The 24,553-nt window shown below is 45.5% G+C and overlaps 1 protein-coding gene across 1 annotated transcript in view; it reads left to right on the top strand.

Moving 5' to 3' along the window:
* The first annotated feature begins 4,333 nt into the window (after positions 1-4,333).
* Positions 4,334-24,553, top strand: part of LOC134396029 (sperm acrosome membrane-associated protein 4-like) — a 28,210-nt gene continuing 7,990 nt past the window's right edge. The window contains exon 1 of the mRNA XM_063122355.1: positions 4,334-4,497. Coding sequence (XP_062978425.1) covers positions 4,446-4,497 — 52 coding nt within the window. The 5' untranslated portion in view covers positions 4,334-4,445. The remainder of the gene's footprint in view (positions 4,498-24,553) is intronic.

Genomic DNA, 24,553 nt, shown 5'->3' with positions numbered 1-24,553 from the left:
GGTGTAATTTGAGACCAGTGGAGCGTTTACTCAACATTTGTTGGGAAGAGGTGTTGTAACTTTAAAAAAAAAAAAAAAAAACCTCTTTAGAAAGAAGTTTACATTTCCCCCCCATCTTTCAACACAGTCCAATTTATTTGAATCTTCCTTAAAGTATGAAAAGACTTGTAACTTTTTAGAAATAAATAAATGTAAACTTCTTTCTAAAGAGATTAAAAAAAAAAAGAAAAAAAGAAAGTTACAACACTTTTCATACTTTAAGAAGGATTCAGATAAATTGGACTGTGCACAAAGATGATCAGGGGACTAGAAACCAAGCCCTACAAGGAAAGATTGAAGGAACTGGGTATGTGTAGCCTTGAGAAGGGCAGACTAAGAGCATCATCACATGGGGGGAAATCGTGTTTCCTTCCTGTCACTTCTCCGCCCTTGCTTTTGTCCCTCATTGCTTCCTCTTTCTGCCCGGAGGGCCCATTCAGGGGCTGTAGTTATCTTTTTATTTATTTATTTATTTATTTATTTATTACATCTCTATACCGCCCAATAGCCGGAGCTCTCTGGGCGGTTCACAAAAATTAAAAACATTCCAAGTATAAAACAACAGTATAAAACCATAGTACAAAATACAATATAAAAGCTCAACCAGATAAAAACAGCAGCAATGCAAAATTACAAATTTAAAACACCAAGTTAAAATTTATTTATAGACTGTTAAAATGCTGGGAGAATAAAAAGGTCTTCACCTGGCGTCTAAAAGCATATAATGTAGGTGCCAAGCGAACCTCTTTAGGGAGCTCATTCCACAGCCGGGGTGCCACAGCAGAGAAGGCCCTCCTCCTGGTAGCCACCTGCCTCACTTCCTTTGGCAGGGGCTCAGCTGAACCAATAGCCTGACTGAGTATAAGGCAACATCCTGTGGCAGGGGCCACAGGCAGCTTTCCCTGCAGACAGCAGGAGATTGTGGCACATTCTGTTTTTTAAAAAAGTCAGATTAAAAGGGGTCTATTTTGCAAAGGAAAAACGAGTGGAAGGAGAGGGAGGTGTGTGGGAGGCAGACGATGCCGTGGGCAGTACCGAGTGTGCGATAAAACACTCATCAGATAAACCTCTAAGGGAGGATGCAATATCACTGTTCAAGTATCTAAAGGATTATCGCACAGAAGAGGGCTGCAACCTGTTACCTATCATCCAAGACTGTAAGACAGGAAATAATGGGCTTAAATTCCAGGAAGGCAGACTTTGACTGGACAACAGGAAAAACTTCTTAAGGGTCAGAGCAGTCAGACGATGGAACTGCCCAGAGAGGTGGTGGGCTCTCCATCGCCGGAAGTATTCAGTGCTTTAAATGGATTCTTGGACTGAGCAGGGAGTTGGATTTGATGGCCTAAAAGGCCCCATCCAATTCTATAATAAGAATAGAATATTCTTGTTGTAGCTTCTTCTGGATTTTCTCCTCATGGGTTATTCTTGATTTATGCATTTATTTATTTATTTTGCCTTTTTTTTTAATTGGTGGCAAGAGGTTGAAGTTGCTTAGTGAATTTTTTTGAATGTACATAAATTGCAGTGCGGTTGCAAAAATAAGGGCTGAATAACAATAATTTAAAATGCTGTTTTAAAAAGGCCTGGAGACCATATAAACTGCCCCCCACACCCACACTTTGGGGTGCAACCCCCCTCCCTAAAATTTTAGGCTGGCTATGGGCCTGGAGGAACCTCCTCTGGCTACAACTCTGTGCGTTCCTGAGTCGCACAAAGGCTAGGAAATTCTGTTTCCGCACAGGATGTTCCCTTATACTCAGTCAGGCTATTGGTTCAGCTGGGCCAGTATTGTCTATTCTGATTGGCAGGAGCTCCCTGGAGACTCAGGCAGGCATTCTTTGAGCCCTACACGGAGATGCCAGGGATCGAACCTGAAATGTCTGGCATGCAGATCAGGGGTTCCACCATGGAACTACAGTCCCTTTCTACCAGCAAATGTCATTCAGTTACAATTGAATGATCCCATTGAATGATCCAATCATTTCCGATGCAGAGATGGGGCAGAATTACTCAACCTGCAGCAAGTGATTGGAAGAGGGCAGGATTATTAGAGTACAGGGGTGAGCGACATCACCCGAGCCTGCCTTAACAGATGTTCGCCCTCTGCCGCCATCCACCCCCCGCTCGCCAGGCCAGGCCAGCCTTTTCTAAGGGCACCATTAACACAACAGGAGGAAATGCACATTTTCCAGAAGCTCAGGAAATCACATATTTCACACACACACTCCAATAGGGGCTTTAGAGGCCCCACTGACACAAGGGTAAAAGCGCAAATGGCAACCACCATTAATGTTGCGATCTGAAGATACAGATAGGACAGCAGAGTTGGGAAGGACTATGGAGACAGAGAGTGTTGAGAAATATGTCAGTGAGAATAAAGGAGAATTATTATAAAATTTTATGGAGGTGGTACCTAACCCCGGTTAGATTAAACAAGATTAATAATCAGCATTCAGCAGGTTGTTGGAGGGGCTGTGGTGAAAAAGGAACGTATCTTCATATCTGGTGGGAATGTAAATATGTACAAAAGTTGTGGAAGATGGTGTTTTCAGAGATTGAAGAAATTGTTGGAATGAAAATAGAAGAAACACCAAGAGTTGCATTACTCTCACTGCAAGACGACTTTTAATGTACTAAAGAAATTAAGGAATTGATAACGAATTTGTTGACAGCAGCAAGGTTAATCTTAGCTAGGAACTGGAAGACTCAAGGTGATTATTGTATTGAAGAATGGTATAAAGAAGTGTGGGATATTGCTATTAATGATAAATTGACATGTAATATTAAAGTGAGAAGAGGTATAGTAAAAACGAATGATTTTGAGGGAATGTGGAAAACGTTCCTAGTATTTGTGTTTTCTAAGGGAAGCGGGAAACCACCAGCAGAAGAAACTATGAGTTTTTGGAAACAGGAATGAGATCCCGTGGGGGGGGGGGTGCACTTTTATGTTGAGTATGATTATGTTAAATAGATTAAGCATGAATATATGATATAAATGTTACTTTGAGTTTATGTATTATGTTTTTTTCCCTGTTAATTGTATTGATGTAGGTAAAAAGTCAATAATTTTTTTTTTAAAAAAAATGTTGCGTTTCCCCCCAAAAAACTCCTGCCTTCTTAGGAGACAAAAACGAGGCCTGCTAAGTAATCCACAACGCTTTATTTTAGCAATAAACCTCTCTTCCAACCTGAAGAGGGTCTAATCTCTTGGAAACTTCCTCCTAGGCAAAACTATGCAAACTAAGCGAGACAATTGTCCTTTCAAGGAGAACCGAAAGCCTTTTCCCAAAACACGTTAACTTCAGAAAGGCTAGTTTTGAGGCAGCTTCTGACACGATGCGAGCCAGGCCGACTTTCTCTCACCTTCCTTCCGCTCCGCCCATTTTAGCCTGTGGCGCACTCTAGGATCAGCTAGCCTGTCGGTGCTCTCTCCTTCGGAAGAATGTTGGCTTCCCGCTGACTGTGTAGGATTCGCCCATGACGAAGTAAGCTCTGGAGAGAGTTCACCACCAGCTTGAAAAGAAAGCATGAGAGCCGTCTCCCCCACTGGTACAGGCTGGCCTGTATCTGGCGCCGACTCCTCTACTTCAGAGTCTGATTCTGATTGATTACTTGAAACACCTTCTTCCAAAACAGGGGGAGCAGAGCTAGACATGACAATTAACACTAAAGGGGGGAAATGCGCAGTTTCCAGAGGCTCCAGAAATGGTGCGTTTCTCCATTTCGCACCAATGGCAGCCGCCATTAACGCGGAAGAGGGAAGCATGCAATTTTGCGGGTGACTGCAGCCGTTGCCAAGCGCTTGCCGAGACTTCGCCAGCGCTTGGCAGCGATCCATGCTGGCAGCTGGGTGTGCCCAACTGAGTCCGGGGGGCTGGACACAGAGTGGGGCTGCCAGCCTCCCAGACCCAGTCGGACGCTCACCCCTACCGGAGCAGGGAATCGTACAGAGACACAGTGTGCCAGCCCTTCTCTGAGTGGATCTTTTGAGGTTCACAGGACCCATTTAAAAATGACTGGTTGGTTTTCTCCCAATGTCCTCGCTTTTCTTTCTCATCTGGGAATAAGGTAGCAACATCAGCAGCTACGGTGTTTGTACGTGGCTGGCCACTTCCTTTGCTGCCCTGAATTCTCCCCCCCCCCCCCCGTCTCTCTCTCTCTCTCTGACTCACTCAGCCCCTGTTATATATTCTCCTCAAGAGCATCATATGCTATTGCAAGTCTGGCTGTTTACTCCTATGAGACCCACCCAGCCAGCCAACTTTGCCTCAAGTAGGTGGGGCATGTATATATATAGACCAGATGAAATGAACTCCTTCACTGACTCATAGTCACTGGGATTGCTTCTCTTGGAATATCATTCCCCTGGTTCTCGCCTGCTTTGTGAATACAACAACTACATTATGGGCAAACTCCTGGTCCTGTGTGCTGCGATTCTTGCTTGCATCAGTATCGGTAAGATTTAAGTTTAAATGTTTAACCTCTCTTTGTATGTGTGTCTGTGAATTTATTTATTTATCTATTTATTTAAAACACTTGTATCCCACCCTATATCATTAAGATATCAGGTGGGATCTGCACTACTGCTTTTAAAGCATTTGAAAACGTTTTGAAAACTGCATATGCAGTGTGTCCTGGGCCCCAACAGTTGTCAAAACTGTTATAAAGCGCTTTAAAGCGCTTTAAAGCAGTAGTGTAGATCCCCCCCAGGGCGGCATACAGATAAAAGCATACAGTATAAAACCATAAATATACACATCTAAAAACAAATTAAACCATGAACCAAGTTAAAACAATATATAATTTAAAAGCAGTAAAATAATTAAAACAGTTAAAAAATTGTCTCTAGATATCATTTTCTCCTTCCTGGAAAATATTCCTACACTTTGATCCTCCTTGCCAGAGCTTCTTTTCTTTTGATTAAGCAAATTATAGAAGATACAGAAGAGAAAAACTCATATTCATGTAATACTTGAACCAAAATGTTACCCTCAAAAGAAAAAATGTGCAAGCTTGCATGATCTTCAGATCTCTTCATCAGGCAAGATGTTACAAAAAGCAGGTTTGGGGGATAAGGGAGGGGGAAATCTGATATCATGATGACCTTTGCGGGGGAAGGAGAAAAGTTTTCCATAAGCGGTGCAAAGAATATGTGCCCTTTTAGATATGGAATGGAGAGAAAGTAATTCTTTTTCCAAAAGAATTTCCCCCTACTTGTGCAACAACATAGATTTCTAAAACTCTATTGCAAACCCAAAACTGTCTCACTACCATTCAGTTCCAACTTGCTATGCTTTGACCACTAAGCTGCACTTCTCTTTCCTTTTTGGTCTAATTAACCCATGACATGCCAGGTGGCCTGTCTCCTCCTACACCCATCTCATTTCCTATAAACACCCCAGGAGATCCAACTGCAGCTTATGTATCCCTTTCAGGGTAATTGCTTCCCAAACTTTTCTAGTGGATAAAATAGGGGGGTGCACTTATATAGAGTATTATCCCTAAAAGATACTTCAAGATACCATTTTTGATGGTTTTAAATTTTGTATACTTTTTTACTGTTTACTGTTTTTAACTTTTGTAAACCGCCCAGAGAGCTTCAGCTATGGGACGGTATATAAATGTAATAAATAAATAAATCATAGAATAGCAGAGTTGGAAGTGGCCTACAAGGCCATCGAGTCCAACCCCCTGCTCAATGCAGGAATCCACCCTAAAGCATCCCTGACAGATGGTTGTCCAAATACATCCATGGCCATTCAGAAGGGCAATTCATATATCTCTGGCCATTTGAGAATGGTCCCTCAAGACTGTATCAAGCAGCCAGTCAACTCCCATTAGGTAAGGCGACGATATGAAAGTGAGGGCTGGGCTCCTCTATCTAACAGTTGTGTTAAAAAGGGAACTTCAGCAGGTGCCATTTGTATGCATTCAGCACCTGGTGAAATTCCCTCTTCATCACACCAGTTAAAGCTGCAGGAGCCCTGCCCTCTCTTGCATCTGGTCATAGATTGTAAGCCTATGCGGCAGGGTCTTGCTATTTACTGTGTAATCTGTACAGCACCATGTACATTGATGGTGCTATATAAATAAATAAATAAATAAATAATAATAATAATAATGACCAGATACAAGAAAGGGCAGGGCTCCTGCAGCATTAACTATTGTGATGAAGAGGGAATTTCACCAGGTGCTGCATGCAAAAACAAGGATACTTGCTTTCCCTTTTCAATACAACTGTTAAAGACACAGGAGCCCGGTCCTCCTTTCCATATGGTCACTCTACATTGGGGGGGGGGAACCCAAAAAAAGTCTACCCATGCAAAGTAATTTCCCCTCTTTTGCCTCCCTGATGCTGCCATACCCCACCACACACTTTCAAGCTATGCTTTAAAAAACCTTTTGAATTGTTGAAGGGAAAGAGGACCAAAAAAATGTGAAGGAGCTTAGGGGAATGTTTGAAGTGAGGAAAGTTTGAAAGCACTGGACTTGTTTGCCTTAAGAGAAGACGGAATGGGGTGGGGGGTGGGGCATGAATAGACACAGTGCTATTATGTCAAGAGTTTGGCTGTAAATGATTGACCAACCAAAACGGAGACAATGCAGAGTTTGGAAATCTTTAAAACCAAACAGGCTCAACCTCAGTTAGGGATGGGCTGAGATAGCTAGCCTTAGGGTGTAGAAGCTAGATTAGAAAATCTCTATCCAAACTTGTTGTAGTGCTTTCATTTCTCTTAAGACATCCACTTTCACCACCTTGATGTAAGCCTATCACTTTCTCTCCGACGCAAGCGTCGTGATCGCTGTGTGCGAGAGGAACAGTCCAAACACCTGGGTGTGTTTTGGCCTGGAAAAGAGAAGGTTAAGGAGAAACACGGTAACAGTCTTCAAATATCTGGAAGGCTGCCGTGTGAAAGGACGGAGCAGAGAGTTGTTCTTGGTTTCTCTAAATGACAGAACTAGAACCAAAGGCTGGAATGTGCAGGGAAGTCGATCTGAGCTAAACATTAAAAGAAACTTAATGTTTAGAGAAACTGTCTCTGATGCATCAGGACTAGTAACCACTGATAGCCTGTAGGAGAAGGCTATAGATGGCTACTAGTCCTAGTGGCTATGTAACACCTCCAGTATCAGAGGAAGTAAGCCTAGGTATACCCGTTGCTGGGGAACATGGGCAGGAGGGTGCTGTTGAACTGATGACCTGCTTGTGCGTTTCCTATGGGCAGCTGGTTGGCCACTGTGTGAACAAAATCGTGGACGAGGTGGACTCTTGGTCTGATCCAGCAGGGCTCTTCTGATTTTCTAAACTTTCTAATAGTGAGGGCTGCTTGGTAGTAGAACATTGAGCAGGGGGTTGGACTCGATGGCCTTACAGGCCCTTTCCAACTCTACTATTCTATGATTCTATGAAATTGCCTCGGGAGATCATGGTTGCTCCTCACTCTATGATTCTGTGATCAACTACCTTGGATTTCTGTGGAGCTCATACAAATCAAGGTTTTTAAAGGGATGTATGGGGTGTGGGTTTTTTTTGCTTTGAATGATCTTATGACAAATTGTCCTGTGACACCTTAAAGATGACAAAATCTGCCTCCTTCCAGACATGAGCATTTTGGCTCATTTCAGGGTTTTCCCCAGGAAGCACTAAATCTCTCTTGTGTAAGCAGTGGGTCCTGCTTGGATAACACAGTCGGAGGGACCCACCACTTGGGCAACAGAATCAGCTGGGTGGAAAAGAATTGGCCCGTTGCTGCGCATGGTTGGCTATCTATATCTATATCTATATCTATATATCTACATATATATTTATATAGGGCCCTTTTCACTACATCTTGACTGAAAATTGGTAAAGCAGTGATGGAAGGTGACTTCATGAACCACATCTAGAGCATGCACCACCTACTGCTGGCCATGCTTGATCTAGAGTAGACTTCCCAACTGTTGACCAACACATCTGGTGGATGAAAACTCCCGTAATCAGCAGCAGTACAGCCAGTGGAAAATGCTGATCTTGAGGTAGTCTTGCCAAGTCACAAGGCTCAAGTTTCAGGAGGACTTCAGGAGAAATAAAAATCCTCAGTAGATCTCAAGACTTTTTTACCAAAAGAAACCCCCCCCCAAAAAAAATTTTTTTGAAAGGCCTCCTAATGTTAGGGTGACCAAATAGAAAGGAGGACAGGGCTCTTGTATCTTGTAAAGAAAAGGGCATTTCAGCAGGTGTCATTTGTATGCATGCAGCACCTGGTGGGATTCCCGCTTCATCACAGCAGTTAAAGCTGAAGCAGCCCTGCCCTCTTTTGTATCTGGTCAAGAGGGCAAGGCTCCTGCAGCTTGAACTGTTGTGATGAAGAGGGAATTTCACCAGGTGCTACATGCATACAAATAACATCTGATGAAATGCCCTTTTCTACACAAGTGTTAAAGATACAGAAGCCCTGTCCTCCTTTTCATATGGTCACCCAATCTAACTTCCTATCCTGGGCAGTTGGCATTTATAAATATTAGCCTTCATAAATGCAGCTAGCTTGATTTCTTCACACGACGCGTAGTTCAACTCTGGAATTCACTTCCACAAGATATAGTGATGGCCTCTACTTTGGATGCCTCTCAATGAGGATTGGACAAATTCCTGGAGGATGAAGCTATCAATGGCTACTAGTCCTGAGGGCTATACGCTATGTCCAGTAGAGTGACCATCTGAAAAGGAGGACAAGGCTCCTGTATCTTTAGGAGTTGTATTGAAAGGGGAATTTCAGCCATGTATCTGGTCACTCTAGTATGGCTCCTGCAGCTTTAACTGTTGCAATGAAGAGGGAATTTTACCAGGTGCTGCATGCTTACAAATAGCACGGGCTGAAATTCCCCTTTCAATATAACTGTGAAAGATACAAGAGCTCTGTCCTCCTTTCCGTATCGTCATCCTAATCTCAAGTATCAGAGGCACCATGATTATGTACACCAGTTGCTAGCGAACATGGGCGGGAAGGTGTTGTTACACTCATGTCATGCTTGAGCGTTTCCTATGCCCAGCTGGTTGGCCATGGTGTAAAGAGAATGCTGGACTAGATTGGCCCTTGGCTCTTCTTACATTCTTACGACTCCTCTTCCCTTTGCGTGTCCCTCAACTACAGAACATCCAGTCACTTGAGCCTTATGTAACAAAGTTTGGCTGCTAGATCATTTGAGCTATATTTTGAATTACACACACACACACACACACACACACACACATACACACACTTGCTCATAGTTTGCTGTGACAACTATCAGCGGAACCAGTTGCCAGTTCATGAGTCACGAGCTTCACAGGCAGGATCTTCACTACTGCTTTAAAACGGTTTATAACAATAGTGACCACTGTTGGGGCCCAGGACACACTCCAGATACAGTTTTCAAGCCATTTTCAAAGTGACATATCCCTGCTTGGTGTAGATCAGGCCACAGTTGGCAAAACAGACGGCCTTGTTCTTTTTTTAAAAAGGACCCACATTTCCCCCCTTCCCTTTATGCTTCTACATATATTTAGCCTTCCCCTGCCCCATTTCTTGGAGATGTGCTATGCATACAGAGGCAGAAGGAGGGGAAGCAAAAGAACTGATTCTCATGGTCCAACTACTAGCAGTAAAGGTGTATTTCTCCCATTTCCTTCAGGCATTTCTCCTGCCAATTCTGACACACAAACACACAGTTCTTCATGGGATGTTTTACCTCCCCAGGATACATTGGGAAAAGGCTTGCGGTAGTAATTTTTAAATGAGTTCTGCATGAAGTTAAGGAAGAAAAGACAGAATAGCTCCATGAGTTTTGTAAACCGCCCAAAGAGCTTCAGCTATGGGTCGGTATATAAATGAAATAAAATAAATAAATAAATAAATAAATAAATAAATAAATAAAGTGCTTTGGATTATTATCACTAGGAGTCCTCTGTCTGGAAGCACCTCAGGTCTAATGCATGTAGCTGCATATGGTGGAATCCTGAGGTGGTAGAGTGGATTGTACTAGATGGACCCTTGGTCTGATCCAGCAGGGCTCTTCTGATGTTCTAAACTTTCTCGTAGCGAGGGCTGCTTGGCAGTAGAACAAATTGCCTCGGGAGATCAGGGTTGCCTCTCACTCTATGATTCTGTGATCAACTACCTTGGATTTCTGTGGAGCTCATACAAATGAGGTGTTTTTGTATGGTGTTGTTTTTGCTTTAAATTATCTTATGACAAAGAGTCCTGTGACATCTTAAAGATGACCAAATCTGCCTCCTTCCAGACACGAAGGATGGCTGGACATCAGGAAAAACTTCCTGACTGTTAGAGCAGTACGACAATGGAATCAGTTACCTAGGGAGGTTGTGGGCTCTCCCACACTAGAGGCCTTCAAGAGGCAGCTGGACAAGCATCTGTCAGGGATGCTTTAGGGTGGATTCCTGCATTGAGCAGGGGGTTGGACATGATGGCCTTGTAGGCCCCTTCCAACTCTGCTATTCTATGATTCTATGAGCATCTTGGCTCATTTCAGGGTTTTCCCCAGGAAGCGCTAAATCTCCCTTGTGGAAGCAGTGGGTCTTGCTTGCGTAACGCAGTCAGCAGGACCCACCACTTGCACAACGGAATCAGCTGGGTGGAAAAGAATTGGTGGGGGCAGAAGCTTCCTGTTGCTTGCTCCCCATGGTTGGCTATATATATCACACTACAAAAATATTGTATTACATCACACAATAGGTGGGCGATACCATTTTTGAATACTCCCTGGAAATAAACAAAAACAAAAACCAAGCCTAGTGTATCATTGATAAAGGCCCTAGCCCTGCTTCTCTCCTGCCATTCAAGAATCTCATTTCCCCCCTCCATTGGTAAAATGAAGTGGTACAGGCTGTTCCAGTGGAGGGTGGTGGCTCCGATGTCATCAGAGTAGTGAATCCTCTCCGAGTTTCAGTCAGAACCAGTCAGAACTCTGACAGAGCTATTCGACACCTTGGAGAGTTCATTTAGAGTTCTGACTGGTTCTGACTGAAACCCAGGGTGGATTCAGCCCCACTGACATTGGAGCCACCAGCCTCCACAAGGCCATTCTACTCCCTCAGAACTAGGGTGACCTTATGACAGGGAAAACCCGGATTTGTCAGGATTTTTGGTGACAAATCCGGGAAAGGGGAAATTACAAAATTTGAAGAAAAATCCGGATTTTTTCCCATCTTCCCCAGCCAAAGGGCAGCTCTACTTTAATGGGAATGAACAAAAATGCTTATAATGCCATCATATTTAAAGATAAAGTCATGAAACTTGGTATAATGGTAGCTCTTAGGTAGGGCTTTACTTGTCCCAAATTTAAAACAGATCCGTTCATCCACTGATTTTTAGGGATTTTTTAAAAATTTGAGGTTTTAAATTTATTATTTTTAAAACTATCATTTTTAAAGATAAAGAGATGAAACTTGGCACCATGATAGCTTCTAGGTAGGGCTTTAGCCATACCAAATGTGAAACAGATCTGTTCATCCATTGATTTTTAGATTTTTTTTAAAAATTGAGGTTTTAAAAATATTTTTTTTAAAAAAAAATGCTATTTTAAAAGATAAAGAGCTGAAACTTGGCACCATGATTGCTCTGCCAAGTTTGAATCAGATCTGTTCATCCATTTATTTTTTACATTTTTTTTTAAAGTTCAAAGTTTTAAAATTATTGTTTTTAAAAACCACTGGAGCCATATACTTCAAACTCAGGTTGTTAAACCTCCTCTTTGGGGTCTTGCAAACTGAGCAGTTTCAGCCCTTGGCATCAAGGGGATCTCCAGTCTTTAGGTAAGAAGTCCTGGGCAAGCAGGGCACCTTTCCTGTTGCAGATTTGGTGGGCAGTCGGGTACCTGGAGCTCAGCAGAGGCAAGGCGTCCACAAATCAAAATGTGGGAAAAGAGAGGTCAGTCAAAGCAGCCCACAGGGCAAAACAGAATGGGCCAGAGGCCTTTTTCTCAAAGTTCCACATCATGGGCGATGAAGGGTCATCTTTAGAGAAAAACTCTCACAACCAACAGTGAGGAGCTAGTCGAGAGAGAGGCTCTCTTCTTTGCAGATGCCCTGTTGCTGCAAATGTTGGAACCTGGCATATCATTGCTTCGCTTCGCTACCACTTCCTTCCACTTCACTTTGTACACTTGTGAGTTAGGCTTTGTCTGCACATCTGGGATGCAATGCAGAACATTTGAAGTGCATATCAGAGAAAAATAGATAGATTTGCAGCTTTGGCTGGCTGGCATATCTCTTAGAGACAGAGTTAGACTGAAGACACAACTCAGAGATGGTTGTAGCTGAGCCCTGAGAGACTGCTGTACCACACAGAGCCTTTTTAAGAGTGTCTCAGAGTCCAGTGTTGGTGCAGGCAGAGGCGGCTGGCAGTGGAGTTTTTCTTAAAACAAGAGTCACTGGATGCGACCAAGCTATAAGCTGTCGCCCTACCCCCAGCCACAGGGTACAAGTGCACAGCCTGGCTGGACTGTTGGGAGACTTTGGCAGAGTGAGAGGGGGTGGGGGATTATTTGAGGCTGGAGATGTTGGCTGGCTGGCATAAGGTAGAGAGAGGCTGAAGGCAACCCAGATGCACCTGTAGCTTGGCCCTGAGGCTGGCTTGCCACGCAGAGTGTTTTAAGAGTGCATCAAAGTTGTGCAGGAGGAGAGGAGGTGGAGGCAGCTGGTGGCAGAGGTTTTTAAAGTATTGGGCAAAAGGCGGAATATTATGATGATGATGATAATGATGATGATGATGTAAAAGTCACCAGACATGACCAAGCAATAACCTGCAATAAGCAATAGCCCAAGCCACAAGTGTGCAGCCTAGCTGGACTATTGGGAGACTTTGGCAGAGAGAGAGAGATTGTTTGAGGCTGGAGGCTTTAGTTTGTCTGCAATGACTTAGCGTGAAAGACAACAGAGGCTGCACAGACAGCCCAGAGACACCTATTGCAACTTAGCCCCATGGTGCTGGCATGCAACGCAGGGCATTAGGAAGGGGGTCTCAGAGTCAAGTGTTTGTGCAGGAAGTAGACAGGAGTTCAAAGTCTGGATGTGCGAAGTGGTTCCAACACACAAGCCTTGAGAAGCTAATGTCTATAAGTGAGAAGTGTGAATGGGCAAAGTAGTGTTCACTGCCACAACACCCACCCTAATGTTATAGTAGAGAAACTTGTGACAATCATACACAAGTTTTTTTTAAAAAAATGAAATTTAAAAATAAAAAAGCCAGCCATCCAGCCGGCCAGTAGCAAACCCTGTAACAACAGCAGCAGCTTGCAACGAGTGATGATACAGTCAGAAAAGATATTTGAGGGAAGGGGAGAGTGTATCCCGCAGAGTATAGCAAAAGCTTCAAAGTACAGTAAAAGCTACAAAAGTAGGAATGAGTGAAGTTAGTTTGATACATTGAATGTCTCACTTGTTCTTTATTCCAGTGATTTTAACGTTAAGATGTTATGTAGAACAGATTTGTCTTAAATGTGTGCTGTAAAATCAGACATGTGACCAAGGCTATGTTTGGGTGGGCACGCCCCCTTGGTGCTGGACACGCCCCCTTGGAGGCCGACCATGTTGTCCTCCTTTTCGGTTTCCAAAATATGGAACTCAGAACTCTATGATCTCACTCCACCTCATTCTGCTACACGTATGTAGACTGGAGTTTGATGTTGTCTCTCAGTGTGATCAACAACCCTGAGTCCACTGTTATTCCTGTCTGCTGGGTGGAGCCGCTTCATGATATGACGACTCTATGGGTCCTGCCCATAGAAGAAACCACAGCTGAAAAAACACCCTAAGTTGAAAAATAGGAATCATCTTATCGTTTTTTCAAAGGGGAACAATGTCTAGTCAGTTTGAAAACAAGGAAGAAAGCTAGGACTTGTGAGTTTATTAATCTGAAGATCGAAGGCTCACTTTTTAAACCAAATTCATCTATGAATGTGAGATGGAAAAAGCTGGGAAACCACCAAATGATTGGGGGGGGGGCGGTCAGGGGAAAGTGGTGTGGCCCTCGGCGGAACCCCAGAGGGTTGGATTGGGATTTCAGCCAGGCCAGATCAGGTTCTGCACTCCTGGAATGAGGGCTTTATTGAACCCAGACCATGAGTGAGGAGTGTGCTCCTTTCCAAATGTTTCTTAAGACTCCAACTCCCATCAGCCACGGCCAGCACAGCTGATGGTCAGGGGTGATGGGAGTTGTAGTACAACAGCATCTGGAGGAGTACATACTCCCCCACTGTGGTCTACTCCAGACCAAGAGTTTTCGAACTGTTCCTCTGAACCTTTGAATTCCTTGAAAACTTACCACAATTTCCTCCATGAGAAGATCAAATAAGGGCAGCTAGTTTTCCTCCCATGACCAACTTTTCCCCTGCAATATGTGTCCACAGGGGAGGGTTTATGAGGGGCAGGAGCTAGGAATGCCTGCTCAGGAATTGTGTAAACAGATGCTGCCACACCTTAGAAGAACTCAGCCCCAGTGTCTTTTGCAGTGCTTAGGAACTCTGCAGCCAACGCCCAGGAGTTCCCCGGCAGACAATTACATCCTGGAAGGTTTCCTTAAGGTTGGGACATTAGAAATCTAATGGTCCAGAGATTTTTTTAAAAAATCCTTTCCCTCATCTGGAACCTTGCTCCAAAATGTCTCCTCCTCACTTTCTTTGTGCGGTCAACCCTACTCCTTCCAGTGGCGGCTGGTGGTTCCAGCGTCATGGGGCGGTGGATCCTCTCTGAGTTCCAGTTAGAACTCTCAAGGAGCAATCCAAGGTGCCTTGGGTGGCTCCTTTAGAGTTCTGACTGGTTCTGGCTGAAACTCAGAGCGGATTCGACAGCCCGTGATACTGGAACCACCAGCCTCCACTGACTCTTCCTGAGTCATCTTCCATCCCCACCCTTAGGGCAGGAATTCCAACCATGTGCCTGTAAATCTCCTACATGGACACAAGCACCTTGACAAATGGTTTCAGGACTTGTGGAGTTTCCCTCCCCACCCACCCCCAAAAATGCAATCCTTGCTTCTGCTTTTTCTTTACAGCCCAAACCAAACATGTTTTAACCAGTTTTCTGCCTTGCGTCCCTGGATCACGAGGGGCTGAACCAGGGACTGGTGGTTGATTGGATGTTGGTACCACTGAAAACCTGAAAATCACTCTCCCACCCCCCCGCCCCAAAGCTAGCTGAAATGTTCTGGTTATTTTCCCTTCCATCAACTCTGGCAAGTCAGCATCTTTGAGCTACGATGACTCAGCTGCCAGGAACTCACCCACCCTCCACTCCTTCCCTCTCATCCCTGAGTGGAGTTCTTTTACTCTGTGAATTCCCTTGTTAAAATCTTCCCTCTTCTACACTGCCATGCCCTGCTATTCAACATGAAACATTTTTCAAGTGTTTTCTCACCCCTATGGTGGACACAGGGTCAAGGGTAGGCATCACTGGGCATTGGCCAAGGCCCACAACCCTTCAGGGGGACCATTGTCAACGGCTGGAACCCCCTGGACCTGCTGCTCTTGCTCCTTGCTGTCACTGCCTTTTCACCTGCCCTTGCTGAACTTGACAAGATGATGCCATTCTTGAAGGTGCTTGGGAGAGATTGATGGTGGTGGTGGTGGAATTCTAAGGAGCTGAACGTAAGAACATCAGAAGAGCCCTGCTGGATCAGACCAAGGATCCATATAGCCCAGCATTCTTTTCACACAGTGGCCAACCAGCTGTCAACCAGGGACCCACAAGCAGGACATGGTGCAACAGCACCTTCCCACCCACGTTCCTCAGCAACTGGGGTATATAGGCTTACTGCCATTTATAATGGAGGGAGCACCGAGCCAGCAGCTTCCTACGCTTGCCTTGTGCTTTCCCAGAGGGAGAAGGCAAGTGAATGTGCAAAGGGGACCGAAGTGGGATGAGGACCACTTAAGGCATCTTGGCCAACTCCCCTTCTCCTCCCCCAACCCCCAAAATCCATGCCTGAATAGAAGTAAAAGGTGAAAAGTGGGCCTTCATCAGAAATGATCACATGAACAACAAGGTAACAACCATAACACTGCAAATGCATCTCCCCGCCCATGTTCCCCAGCAGCTGGTGTAGATAGGCAGCACACCTATATACACAGTTGCTAGGGAACATGGGTGGGAGGGTCCTGTTGCCCCCGTGTCCTGCTTGTGGGTCCCTGGTCAACAGCTAGTTGGCTACTGTGTGAACAGAGCGCTGTTGGTCTGATCCAGCAGGGCTCTTCTTATGTTCTTAAATGGCAGTGTTAAATAGCTATGCGTTCTCCTAAAGAAACCCTGGGAACAGTAGTCCTGTTGTGACAGGCGGCAGCCGAGGGATCACTCTTCTCTCCACTCTTCCCAAACTGCAATGCCCAGGATTAACAATGACAGTTAAACTTGCATGAAATCCAGTATCTTATTTCATACTGGGCTCCTGGCCATGAAGCCTGGCCACAAATAGCACCTATATAAGACAGGGCATATATGAAAGAGAGAGGTGTGACATATTTTGGGTTGTTAAGCCAAAATATGCACTGAGCATGTGTTGATAGTGGTGCTGCTGGGTAATTTTAGGCACTGGACTTAAGGGTCTTATGCTGGATGGGGAGAGGAGCTTTATATGGGCCTTGTGTATAACTTCAGTTATGAATCGGAAAACTAATGTTTCCTTCCCCAGCATATCATTCTATGCTTTACAAGTGCTTCGACATCCCTTGTGTTAGAATATTTGCCAACCCTAATATTTAAAAACAAATAAACCCGGAGCATGCACACTTTTGCATTTTCAGCTCACTCAAATCACACTACCGACATGACTACAGGGATAAAATGGAGCTTGCATCTGTTATCCTGATGCCCTCATCAACTGCTGGTCATGAAAGGGGCTTGATGTTGGCCCCCAAGTTCAGGCCTAGCTAGGAGTGCCACTGTTGCTGTGCTCCATTCTTGCTCTGCCTCTTCCCTCCTCTGCACCCTGGGCTTGAAGACTTCCTGGGATAAGCATGTTGGCCAAAAGAAAAAATGCCAAACTGAAAATGCCAGAATCCACATTACGTTAATATGGATTCTGGCATTCTTCTTTTTTCATTTTTCTTAGGACAACTCAATTAATGTTGATAAGGATTCTGACATTTTGCTTAGGACAACTTTTATTAGGACAACTCAAAGGTCTCAAAATTCTTCAGAACATTTCAACAAATAAAGTGGTAAACAAAGCAAGCAAGAAAGGGGAAGATTTCTGCACTTTTCTTTTTCTTTCTTTCATGCATTCTACCTTTTTTATATATTTACCATCAGAGGCTCTTCTCCTTTAACAGATGAACAGTGTTCATGCATTCAACATCTGAAGCATTCTCCCTTATGGAAATGCAGAGAGTGAGAGAGCTACACCAGTTGAATGTATGCCTGTCACACAATTGTTATAAATACACATGATCAAAATCAAGCAGGAAATGAAACCACCCATATCAAGAGGGTTGTAGAGGTAATGGAAGTGAGTGGAGTGGAGGAAACTTTAAAATGGCACAGATGTTTAATGACATGTTTTCAACTGAATTTTTGGGTCTGGTGGGTTGGAAATTTCCCTGATTACTGCTATTATTAGTGGGATCTCTAACAGCTAGCTACGTACAAGAAATGGGGGAGGGGGTAGACACACGCACACAAACATCTGTACACAAATGGCCACACCAGCTCACAGATGGTCTTCTGTTCCTGTCTAACCAACAGCAGAGAGAGGAAATTACTGTACACTGTGGATTACTTCTTTTATTTGTTTGGGTGGCTGACGTGCATCCTTTGGCCTGCCAGATTTGAATGGGGCATTGTTGATGCTTTTAAGTGATACTTTTTATAACTGTGTTTTTGTCATTTTGCACACACACACTGGTGGTGTCAGTAGTGTACTGAGTGGTACACTACTGGGTGGTGTCAGTAGTGTACAATACCATCAAAACAAAAAGGTGTGATGTGGTTTTTTTTAAATGAACATATTTAGGGAACAATCCTAAAGTCCTGGGGAGAGCCATCAAGGAACTGTCAAACGGTGAAGATGCTCCCTCCTACAGGCAGAAATAGCGATCCACAAATGGAGGAGGAGGAGGACCACCCTGGATACCTCCTTGTTTCAGTGGTAGAAAATTCAGGTGCTATTCCTGCTTCACTATCACTGCGCTGGTGGTGGTGGTAAAGGCAAGGAAGTGGTGTGCCATGAGCAGGTGGGAGGTGGGGGGGTTCTTTAACTATCGCTGTTTAGGGAGGTATGGATTTTAGGAAATCCATTCCATCTGTGGCCTTAGCTAGACCAGGCCTTATCATGGGGCCAACCCCGGGATCGTCCCTGTGCGTCCACATGACACACAGGGGATCCCGGGATCAGGGAGGGATCATCCCTCCCTTGCCCTGGGATAGAGCCCTCCCCTTTGGGCCCACTTTTTCTGAAGTCTTGGGCTGAGCCCGAGACCGCAGAACATCTGGCCCGTTGCTGTGGTTTGACCCGGCTCCGCATGATTACTCGCACAGAGCCGGGAGCCGCGCACAGGGCACAGTGCTCTTCAGGAGTGCTGCGGCCATCAGGTTTAGGGTGGGGGGAGCAGGGAAACTAACTTAAATTTTAAAAGAAACCCTTCCTTTCAGCGCACAAGCGTTCGTGCACTCCGTCTTCTTAAAAAATAAAAAAATGGTGGGCCTCAGGATCTCTTCCTGAGGTCGTCGCGCCTCACGTGTAAACGGAAGAGGGATCTTGCATTAATCGCAACGCAAGATCTTCCCTCCTCCATCCTGGATTATCAGGTAGGTCTAGCTAAGGCCTGTGTGGTTCATGGATTGCCAGCCATCTGTCATCGGCCCCATTCAGACAACGTGCTAAACCATGTTGCTTAACCATAAAATGGTTAATGGAACGAATTAACCTTAATGCATTCCATAAACCATTTTGTGGTTAAGCAGCATGGTTTAGTGTGTTGTCTGAACGGGGCCATACTGTCATCCGCTCATGGACGGAACCAGATTTTTTTTCTTAGCAGAATTTTATGTTACTTCCCATTAGCACTAATTTGTGCAACTCCACCCCAAATCTCCATTAGCCCATCAGCGCCCCCCCAGTGAAAAGCCAGATTTGAATCTGTTCCAGATTTCTCCAGCGTCCCTATTGCTGCTCCAAATCCACACCTACCCACACTCTGTGCTTCACAATTCGAAGCAGAAAAGCCCTACCCCACCCCCACCCCAGCCCTGGAAGCACATACTGCACCAAAACGCATCGCCAAAAAAAGAGAGGGCACAGATCTCCACGACATTTGCATATGCTAAGTCACATGTATGTGGACATAATTTGGAAATAATTATAACTCCTTCTGCAGCGTGTTTGGAAATCACGGCTGTACTTGAAACAGAAATGCATTACTTCAGGGCGTGCCTGCTCAGTCAGCTGCTTAGGTGTCTAACTGTGCATGAGAAACTTAAAGGCCATTTCTCTCCCTCCGTTAAACCAGACCTGGGCAGGACAGTCCTTCAATTAAGGGCCTGTATAATAGGACACCCGGCCATCCCAACCGACCTGTTATTTCTCCTGTAGTCTGAATCAGGAAAAGTAGACCCAGCCCAGGAATCCTCCCTAACGACGCTACCGCCAGCGCCCACTTCAAAGAAACACACAAACACAGCATGGCGTTCCAGCGTTCAGGGAACACACATTCTGTGAGGCCTTGAGAAGGTTCTGTTTTCCATGAAGGGATGTGGCTTGGAGCGGAGTTATTTTTTCCAGCCCAGGCATCCGCCTCGTTCCTGTTTTCCAAAATTTGCTCTTGCAAACCTCTGGCCACTTTTCACCCTGGCTCCATAAGAAACCTCTGTCTTGTTTTGCACTGGGAGGACAAACTTCACTCATTGGCTTTTTTTGCAGCAAGCGCACCTCCGGTCGCCTCTCTTCCCACAAGGGCGTGCTTGAGCTTCTGGCGTCTTATTTGCATGTCCCTTTTTATGCACACCCTTGCGGGGGATTGCTTGCTTATTCAAACAACGTGTGTCTGTGAAGCTGTGAAGCAAAGCACAGGGCGAGTGGATTCAATTGCACTCTGCAGAACAAAGTGGGGTAGTTCTCTCACATACACACTGGTTCTAAAACTATGAAATGCCTTTCCTGAGGCATTGGCCATGGCTAGACCTGCCGATATCCCGGGAATCGCCCCAGGATCATCCCTGTGTGTCTACATGATGTATAGGGGATCCTAGGAGCAGAGAGGGATGATTCCGCCCTTGCCCTGGGATATCAACATAGCCTTTAATCCCACTTTTTCCTGCGGTTTTGGGATTATCCCGAGATGTGTGGCTGGGCGTCGCGGTTTCGTCCCAGCTCCTCGTGAGTAACTGCAAGGAGCCAGGAACCATGCATGGGGCACAGAGCTCCTCAGGAGCTCTGTGCCCATCGGGGGTGGGAGGGGGGAGCGGGAGGGGGGATTGTAAAAAAACAAAAACTTTTCCCCTCAACTGCTCCAGAGCTCCTTCCCCTTTAATAAAACAAAACAAAATGGTGGCTGTGACGTCCTCCTCCTCCCAGGACGTCACAGGCCACATGTAGATAGAGGGGGAGATCTTGCGATTATAAAATTGTGAGATCCTTCCCCCTCTGCCACGCTAGATTGCTAGGTCTAGCCATAGCCTTAGTTACTGGCAGTAAAGAGCATTATGATATAATACACTGGTATTTTGGGGCCCACCGCTTTTGATTTTGGCACACACACACACAAACCCTTTGCCTTCAGCTCAGAATGCAACACACCCAAATCACAATTCAGCCTTAGGTCTGTAAAATGTTTCCCACCCCTGTTCTCTACCAATGTGTACTCAAACAGTATAAAATGCAGAAAGACAGAAACATCTAGCGAACCATTAAAACTAGGTCTGTGCACACACACATCCCCCAATCTGTAGGTTCCAAATCAGCCCCGATTCGACTAGCGACACCTCGGTCCCGGGCTGCCTCATGAAAGCCAGGCATGAGGCTGACCAGGGTCAGATCTACTCTAAGCAGGGTATGATACTTTGAAAACAGTTTGAAAACTGCATGGAATGTGTCCTGGGCCCCAACAGTTGTCACTACTGTTATAAAACGTTTTAAAGCAGTAGTGTAGATGCTGCCCAGGACTCTGTTGGACACTCCCCACCGCTCCCAGCCACTAACCACCCACCCCCACTCACCCACCTGCCGACCCACAGGACTTACCGAGGCCTCCACATGCCGGTGAGTCACCCAGCCTCCTCTCTGGGCAGCCATAGATTTAGTGTTGTAAGCTATGGCAACTGGAATTGGCCATAGTTTACAACACTAAGGGCTCATCTACACCAAGCTGGATATTCCACTATGGAAGCAGTATGAAAGCGGTATATAAAAGGCAGGAGCCACACCACTGCTTTATAGCAGCATTGAAGTGCACTGCAGGATCTACACTACTGCTTTAGTAGGGTGACCATATGAAAAGGAGGACGGGGCTCCTGTATCTTTAACAGTTGCATAGAAAAGGGAATTTCAGCAGGTGTCATTTGTTTATATGGAGAACCTGGTGAAATTCCCTCTTCATCACAACAGTTAAAGTGCAGGAGCTGTACTAGAGTGACCAGATTTAAAAGAGGGCAGGGCACCTGCAGCTTTAACTGTGGTGATGAAGAGGGAATTTCCCCAGGTTCTCCATATATACAAATGACACCTGCAGAAATTCCCTTTTCTATGCAACTGTTAAAGATACAGGAGTCCCGTCCTCCTTTTCATATGGTCACCCTAGCTTTAGAGTGGTACTGAAGTGCACTGACAGCTGTTTGCATCTGTTATCCTGATACCCTCATCAACTGCTGGTCATGAAGGGGGCTTGATGTTGGCCCCCAAGTTCAGCCCTAGCTAGGAGTGCCACTGTTGCTGTGCTCCATTCTTGCTCTGCCTCTTCCCTCCTCTGCACCCTGGGCTTGAAGACTTCCTGGGATAAGCATGTTGGCCAAAAGAAAAAATGCCAAACTGAAAATTGACACATCTACACCAAGCAGGATATAAAACTATAAAAATGGTATGAAAGCAGTATATGGTATGTGTCATGGGCCCCATCAGTTGTTAGTGCACTTCAATACAGCTCTATAAAGCAGTAGTGTGGCTCCTGCCTTTTATACAACGCTTTCATACCACTTTCATAGTGGAATATCTGCTTGGTGTAAATGAGTCCTACATCTACAGCTACTATATTTACAGCACTAAATCTGTGGTAGCTGAGAAAGAAGGCCAGGTGGCTCACCTCATGCAGAGGCCTCAGGTAATTCCCACAGGTGGAGGGCAGTGGCTTGGAGCTGAAGGGGAGGGGACTTACCTGAGCCTCTGTGTACTGACCATTTCCAACTGCTGTAGTTCATAGAATCATAGAATAGCAGAGTTGGAAGGGGCCTACAAGGCCATCGAGTCCAACCCCCTGCTCAATGCAGGAATCCACCCTAAAGCATCACCAGCAGATGCTTGTCCAGCTGCCTCTTGAAGGCCTCTAGTGTGGGAGAGCCCACAACCTCCCTAGGTAACTGGTTTACAATACAGGAAAAAGGAAAGGAACCTCTCGTGCAGGCAGAGTCATTACTGACTCTTGGAGGGACGCCAGCTTTCGCTGACGTTTTCTTGGCGGGGTGGTTTGCCATTGCCTTCCCCGGCCGTTATTCCCTTTCCCCCAGCTAACTGGGTACTCATTTTACCGACCTCGGGAGGATGGCAGGCTGAGTCGACCCAAGCCGGCTGCCTGAAACCAGCTTCCACTGGGATTGAACTCAGGCCGTGGGGAGAGTTTCAGCTGCAGAAACTGCTGCTTTACCGCTCTGCACCACACGAGGCTGAATACAATACAATACTAAATCTACAGCAGCCCAGAGAGAAGGCCGGGTGGCTCACCAACACACACAGGAGCTCAGATAAGTCCCACAGGTAGGCAAGCAGGCATGGGGCAGCAGCTGGCCATTGGGTTGAATCAGCCTGAAGCTGTTTGGCTGCTTCAGGCAGAGGTGGTCCAATCGACTCAGATTTGGGCTTCAGGACTGAGGCAAAGCACAGTCCTAATTAAAAGAGTAACCTTTCCCAGCCCCCCAGGCTGGCTGTGTGATGCTGGGAGTTGTAGTCTAACACATGTGGATGTTGGGAGTTGTAATCCAACAGATTATTTTAACTCCATAGCGTTGCTGATGGTTGCAATATTGTAACTTACTGTGGGTGCCTTCAAGGTGGTAAAACACAGGAAAACACCAACATGCATCATAATACTGCAACTATCAGCAACGCTGTGGAGTTAAACTAAAAGACCAAAAACAGGAGAACATTAAAATCTTGCTTAATTAGTGTGTGGGTTTTCGAGGCTACTAGAAATGCTCTGTGTGAATTCTTTGGTGCTGATCTAATATATAGCGAGAAGCCACAAAAACCAGCAGGATGGGACAGGGACTGCTGATTAGAGGCCTTTAAAGGGAATTAGGCACATTGATGATGAATAGGGCTATTAGCCATGATGACTATGTGGAAGCCCCATGTTGGGAGGCAATATTCCCCTATTTGTGGCAGAGTCCACCCTTAAACAACACCAAAAAAGGGGACAAAAGAGGGGACAGATCTGCATAAAAGGCACATATGCAAACTTTTTGTGTGTGTGTATATAGCTGCAAATTTAGATCTGATGTTGGATCCAGGATCTTCCTTCCATGAGAGGAAGGGACCTCTTGCGAGAGGACAAGCTGGAGCATATTCAGAGGAGGGCAACGAGGTTGACCAGGGGTCTGGAAACAAAGCCCTATGAGGAGAAACTGAAAGAACTGGGCATGTTTAGCCTGGAGAAGAGAAGATTGAGGGGAGACATGATAGCACTTTTCAAATACTTAAAAGGTTGTCACACAGAGGAGGGCCAGGATCTCTTCTCAATCATCCCAGAGTGCAGGACACGGAATAATGGGCCCAAGTTACAAGAAGACAGATTCCAGCTGGACATCAGGAAAAACTTCCTGACTGTTAGAGCAGTACGACAATGGAACCAGTTACCTAGGGAGGTTGTGGCCTCTCCCACACTAGAGGCATTCAAGAGGCAGCTGGACAACCATCTGTCAGGGATGCTTTAGGGTGGATTCCTGCAATGAGCATGGGTTTGGACTCAATGGCCTTATAGGCCCCTTCCAACTCTACTATTCTATGACTCTATGAGGAAAGATTCCACTCACGGAAACTCCTCTGGCTGATTTTGGGGGCTCTCCCTCATAGAATCATAGAATAGCAGAGTTGGAAGGGGCCTACAAGGCCATCGAGTCCAACCCCCTCCTCAAACACCCTACAACCCACCCCATTCAATAGGACCTCCTGTCTCTTTGTGAAGAATTTTCAGGGGGCAGGAAGGGCTGCCTTGGGAAAGAGGGGACAGGGAAGTCCACTTCTGCCAGCAGAAGTTGATCCATTGTAAATCTGAATTCAACCCATTATCAGGGCCAGCCCAAGACATTTTGCTGCCTGAGGCAAGGGATGAGATGACGCCT

The sequence above is a fragment of the Elgaria multicarinata genome, chromosome 3 (genome assembly GCF_023053635.1).
Source record: "Elgaria multicarinata webbii isolate HBS135686 ecotype San Diego chromosome 3, rElgMul1.1.pri, whole genome shotgun sequence".
In the NCBI taxonomy this organism is placed as follows: domain Eukaryota; kingdom Metazoa; phylum Chordata; class Lepidosauria; order Squamata; family Anguidae; genus Elgaria; species Elgaria multicarinata.
This window is presented reverse-complemented; position numbering and strand designations above follow the sequence as displayed.